The sequence below is a fragment of the Physeter macrocephalus genome, chromosome 6 (genome assembly GCF_002837175.3).
Source record: "Physeter macrocephalus isolate SW-GA chromosome 6, ASM283717v5, whole genome shotgun sequence".
Classification (NCBI taxonomy): Eukaryota; Metazoa; Chordata; class Mammalia; order Artiodactyla; family Physeteridae; genus Physeter; species Physeter macrocephalus.
The window spans coordinates 8,253,022-8,259,021 of record NC_041219.1 but is presented as its reverse complement, the minus strand read 5'-3'; the positions used below and the strand labels follow the sequence as shown (position 1 = coordinate 8,259,021).

At 40.4% G+C, this 6,000-nt stretch overlaps 1 protein-coding gene across 1 annotated transcript in view; it reads right to left on the bottom strand.

Annotated features, from left to right (window-relative positions):
• TRHDE (thyrotropin releasing hormone degrading enzyme) overlaps positions 1–6,000 on the bottom strand; it is a 443,586-nt gene that overhangs the window by 425,680 nt on the left and 11,906 nt on the right. The window contains exon 2 of the mRNA XM_024122728.2: positions 5,156–5,429. Within this exon, the coding sequence (XP_023978496.2) occupies positions 5,156–5,429 (274 nt within the window). The remainder of the gene's footprint in view (positions 1–5,155; positions 5,430–6,000) is intronic.

Here is a 6,000-nt window from a genome sequence, read left to right as displayed (position 1 = left end):
TGGCTTGCAGAGTTTCTGTTGAAAGATCAGCTGTTAACCTTATGGGGATTCCCTTGTATATTATTTGTTGTTTTTCCTTTGCTGCTTTTAATATTTTTTCTTTGTCTTTAATTTTTGATATTTTGATTAATATGTGTCTTGGCGGGTTTCTCCTTGGATTTATCCTGTATGGGATTCTCTGTGCTTCCAGGACTTAATTGAATATTTCCTTTCCCATATTAGTGAAGTTTTCAACTATTATCTCTTCAAATATTTTCTCAGACCCTTTCTTTTTCTCTTCTTCTTCTGGGACCCCTACAATTCAAATGTTGGTGCGTTGTTCCAGAGGTCTCTGAGACTGTCCTCAATTCTTTTCATTCGTTTTTCTTTATTCTGCTCTGCGGTAGTTATTTCCATTATTTTATCTTCCAGTTCACTTATCCGTTCTTCTGCCTCAGTTATTCGGCTATAGATCCCTTCTAGAGAATTTGAAATTTCATTTATTGTGTTTTTCATCATTGTTTGTTTGCTCTTTAGTTCTTCTAGGTCCTTGTTAAATGTTTCTTGTATTTTCTCCATTCTATTTCCAAGATTTTGGATCATCTTTACTCTCATTACTCTGAATTCTTTTTCAGGTAGACTGCCTATTTCCTCTTCATTTGTTTGGTCTGGTGGGTCATTGCCTTGCTCCTTCATCTGCTATTTGTTTCTCTGTCTTCTCATTTTGCTTAACTTACTGTGTTTGGGGTCTCCTTTTTGCAGGCTGCAGGTTCATAGCTCCCATTGTTTTTGGTGTCTGCCCCCAGTGGCTAAGGTTGGTTCAGGAGGTTGTGTAGGCTTCCTTGTGGAGGGGACTGGTGCCTGTGTTTTGGTGGATGTGGCTGGATCCTGTCTTTCTGGTGGGAAGGACTGCGGCCAGTGGTGTGTTTTGGGGTGTCCGTGACCTCATTATGATTTTAAGCAGCCTTGCTGCTAATGGGTGCGGTTGTGCTCCTATCTTTCTAGTTGTTTGGCATAGGGTGTCCAGCACTCTAGCTTGCTGGTCATTGAGTGGAGCTTGGTCTTTGCATTGAGATGGAGACCTTTGGGAGAGCTTTTGCTGTTTGATATTACATGGAGCCGGGAGGTCTCTGGTGGACCAATGTCCTGAACTCAGCTCTCCCACCGCAGAGGCACAGGTCTGACACCCGGCTGGAGCACCAAGACCCTGTCAGCCACATGGCTCAGAAGAAAAGGGAGAAAAAAAGAAAGAAAGAAAGAAAAATAAATAAAATAACATAAAGTTATTAAAATAAAAAAAATTATTAAAAATAAAAAAGTAAAGCGTAGGAAAAGAAAAGAAAGAAAGAAAGAAAGAAAGAAATGGAAAGACAGAACGCTAGGACAAATGGTAAACGCAAAGCTATACAGACAAAATCACACAAAGAAGCATACACACTTACAAAAAGAGAAAAAGGAAAAAAAATATATATATCTATATATATTAAAAAAAAGGGGGGCTTCCCTGGTGGCGCAGTGGCTGAGAGTCTGCCTGCCGATGCAGGGGACACGGGTTCGTGCCCCGGTCCGGGAGGATCCCACATGCCGCGGAGCGGCTGGGCCCATGAGCCAAAGAGAGCAACCAAATCAATAAACAAATCTACCTATGATAGTAAACTCTAAATACTAAACTAAGATAAACATAAAACCAGAAACAAATTAGATGCAGAAAGCTAATCTCAATTCAACAGTTGCTCCCAAAGTCCACCGCCTCAATTTTGGTATGATTCGTTGTCTACTCAGGTATTCCACAGATGCAGGGCACATCAAGTTGATTGTGGAGATTTAATCCGCTGCTTCTGAGGTTGCTGGGAGAGATCTCCCTTTCTCTTCTTTGTTCGCACAGCTCCTGGGGTTCAGCTTTGGATTTGGCCCTGCCTCTGCATGTAGGTTGCCTGAGGGCATCTGTTCTTCCCTCAGACAGGACAGGGTTAAAGGAGCAGCTGATTACGGGGCTCCGTCTCACTCAGGCTGGGGGGAGGGAGGGGTATGGAATGCGGGGCGAGCCTGCGGCGGCAGAGACCAGCATGACATTGCAACAGCCTGAGGTGCCATGCGTTCTCCCAGGAAAGTTGTCCCTGATCACGGGACCCTGGCAGTGGCGGGCTGCACAGGCTCCTGGGAGGGGAGGTGTGGAGAGTGACCTGTGCTTGCACACAGGCTTCTTGGTGGCGGCAGCAGCAGCCTTAGCGTCTCATGCCTGTCTCTGGTGTCTGCCCTGATAGCTGTGGCTTGCGCCCGTCTCTGGAGCTCGTTTAGGTGGTGCTCTGAATCCCCTCTCCTCGCGCATCCCAAAACAATGGTCTCTTGCCTCTTAGGCAGGTCCAGACTTTTTCCCGGACTCCCTCCCAGCTAGCTGTGGCACACTAGCCCCCTTCAGGCTGTGTTCACACAGCCAACCCCGGTCCTCTCCCTGGGATCTGACCTCTGAAGCCTGAGCCTCAGCTCCCAGCCCCAACCCGTCCCAGTGGGTGAACAGTCAAGCCTCTCAGGCTGGTGAGTGCTGATTGGCACCGATCCTCTGTGCAGGAATCTCTCCACTTTGCTGCACCCCTGTCGCTGCACTCACCTCCGTGGCTCCGAATCTTCCCCCCCTGCCACCCCCATCTCTGCCTGCGAACGGGCTTCCTAGTGTGTGGAAACCTTTCCTCCTTCACAGCTCCCTGCCAGAGGTGCAGGTCCCATCCCTATTCTTTTGTCTCTGTTTTTCCTTTTTTCTTTTGCCCTACCCAGGTACAAGGGGAGTTTCTTGCCTTTTGGGAAGTCTAAGGTCTTCTGCTAGCGTTCAGTCGGTGTTCTGTAGGAGTTGTTCCACATGTAGATGTATTTCTGATGTATCTGTGGGGAGGTAGGTGATCTCCACGTCTTACTCCTCCACCATCTTGAAGGTCTCCCCAGAAAACCAGGTTTTATACTTTAGTTCCACAGTTGATAAAAGGGTTCCCAAAAAGTAATTTTGTTTTCCTTTTTACTATTCTTAGTATTTTTAGATTGTACAGCAAATTTTTATTTCAGTTGACCTTCCAATGTTCTCTGGTAGCATGTTTTATCTTTTCTACATAAAAATAAGTAGGAATTTTAAAATGTTTACTAATTACTTGAATTCTTAACTCTAATAAAAGTCACATCCAAATAATTAGTGTGTGTCTGATTTTAAATATGGATCACTTAGCAACAAGCATAATTGTGTACAGCTGAGAATAGTTTTAGGATATTTTAAAGAAATCATACTAGGAAAAACACTTCCAATGTACCCTATGCTCCTAACAGACCCATATCAAGTAGTCAGTCATCAACTTTTGAAGATGTATAAGGGAATGATATGTCTTAGTATTCCTTTTCTGTGTATGGTCCAACATGTATAGCCTTGAAGTATCCATAGGAGACATCAACAAACATCAGAGGAATTCAACATACTAAATAAGAAGTCCAAAAGAGTAAAATATCTTTTTTCTAGCCTTCCACATCTAGCATTTAAGGTACTGTTTTAATGATTATGTAGATTAATTCACTATACACAGTTCTTTAATAATGGCATTAATTTTGTATGCAGGCAGATTTTATTTTTTAAATGGGTTCCACAGTGATTTAAATTGAAAGTAACGGTGAGAAAAATTTATTTAGCCAAACCCATTATTCAATATTTAGGCTGTTATAGAGCTATGAACTTCCTACAGAATAAGAATATAGATTTCTGTACACTTCTTCTGTTATGTTTGAGCAACACCAAATACGATGGCCACCGGAGGGACAGAATCATTACCTGAATTCTCATATCGACACACAGGTGAAATGGTGAAACAGAGCTCCTAGGGCATGGGGAGGGGGGCAGGGTGGGTAGAGCCCCAAATTTGGGATCAGACCAATAGAAGTTTTTCTTGCAGCCGTACCACTTGCTTACTTTTTACTCTGATAAAGTTACTTCATCTCTTTAAATCTAAATTTACTTTATTCACTTGGAAAAATGGAATTATAATACCTTGCTTTAGGGTTGACATGAAAATTAAAATAAATGCATATTTATTGTGTAGGCCATTGAAATGAGGAGAAAGTTCTTAAGAGGCATGACCTGACTTAATCTGACTAACGCAATACAGTAACATGTAAAAAATGCCTAGAACACCATGCTGTTACAAATGGTAATGATCCTAAAGAATCCAACTGATTCTTGTTATAAATTTAATACAGAGAGTGAATTCTCTAGGCTTCCCTTATATCACCCTTCTCTAAGTACATATTTCTATACACTTGCATGCTATGGACTAAAAGAAGCTTCGTACCTTACAGAAATTCTAGCATACTGGCAGAAGAACTTATGTACAAAAATTTTCACTGAGCATTGTTGTTAATCAATGAAAATCAGAAAAAAATTAAAATGTTCATTTATAGGAAGATGACAAATTTTGATATATTCACTCAACCATTCTATTCAGATAAACCACAAAAACAAAATTTTAAGCAAAAAATAAAATAAAGTTGCAGAATGATATCTATAATATAAAACCACTTAAATGAAATTTTAAAGCATGGAATGTATTGTAAATAGATTTATACTTAATAATTAATAATATACTTAATAATTGTGTGATAAGGTTCATGGAAATGGCAAAATCCAAATTCAAGGCAAGGCAGGAGGTAGGAGGCAAGGCAATGAGATCAGGCAGGTGTCCACAGAGGGCTTCAACTCTATCCAATATGCATTACTTTCTCAAAAAATAAATTAGACTGGAGCAAAGATGGTAAAATGTTTAGATTCTATAGAGCTGGCTAGTAGAAGTTTATTATATTATTATCCACATTTTCTGTATATTTGAAATATTTTACAGTAAAAAGAAGCTTTACCATCATATAAATAAAAAGAGGCAATTTCCCATAACAGACAATAGCACTTCCAGAGATACTCAGGCGATGAAGAAGGACAGGAATGGCAGGGGTGGGGAGGTGATTAAAGTAATAAGAGGGCTGGGTATAGAAGAGAAGCTCCTCTCTGACTCTGAAACCAGGAAGATAATTTTCCTTCCAAGGATTAAGGGAAGAATTCAGCTATGTAAGTTGTGAAGAGAATAGAAATGATTCATTGTTAATCCAGAAATCAGTGTACATTATCCAGAAACAACATTAAGCTTGAAATACTTACTACAACCCCAGTCTTGGTGGTAGTTTCTCTGTATGTGAAGTTGCAAATTGCCCAGGCTAAATAGTACGTGGACATGAGAGGGGTCTGTGAAAAGTGATCCGTAACCCATCCATCTTCCTCAAACACGGAAGTTTCCACCGGCATATTGGATAAAGATAAATAGGTTGCTTGATGCTTGATGCTGATTTTGAAAGTAGCCTTGTAGATTGGCTCATCAAAACAAGGAAATGCCTTTCTGGCATGTGTAGGCGAAAACTGAGTAACACCAAGGAACCTGGAAAAAAGAAAATGACATTCTCAATTACATTTGTGGCTTGAGTTAAGTTATAACCACTTTATATGCTTCTGCTTATAAAATAATAGCCGAATTATGAGACAGTTTTTTTCTGAATCAAACTTAAGTGCATGAATAGCATGGAAGCATCATACTTCATACATATTTCCCCAACAATGAAAATTCTTCCGGGAACTTTTGTCTCAACTAAAGGAAATTCTCTAAACCCAGAGCCATGCTTATTAGACAAAATATTACACTTTACAGAAAAACAACTCATCATCACAACTCATCATCCACCAGTATTGGAAAATAATGGTTCTCCTTATTGGTATGCCTCAGTCTCCTCTCCGAAACTGTACAACCAGTAAGGACAATGAAATCAAAATCCAAAACTTGTCATCAGATACAAGAAGGGCATAGACCATCACTGAGAAACATCTACGTCCTCAAATCTCAGTAAGACATGGCCTGATTTTGTTAAGGAAATGGATTTTGAAATCTGACAAAACTTGGTCTGCATTCTGGCTCCACAACATTTCTTAGCCGTATCATCTTGGATGATTACTAA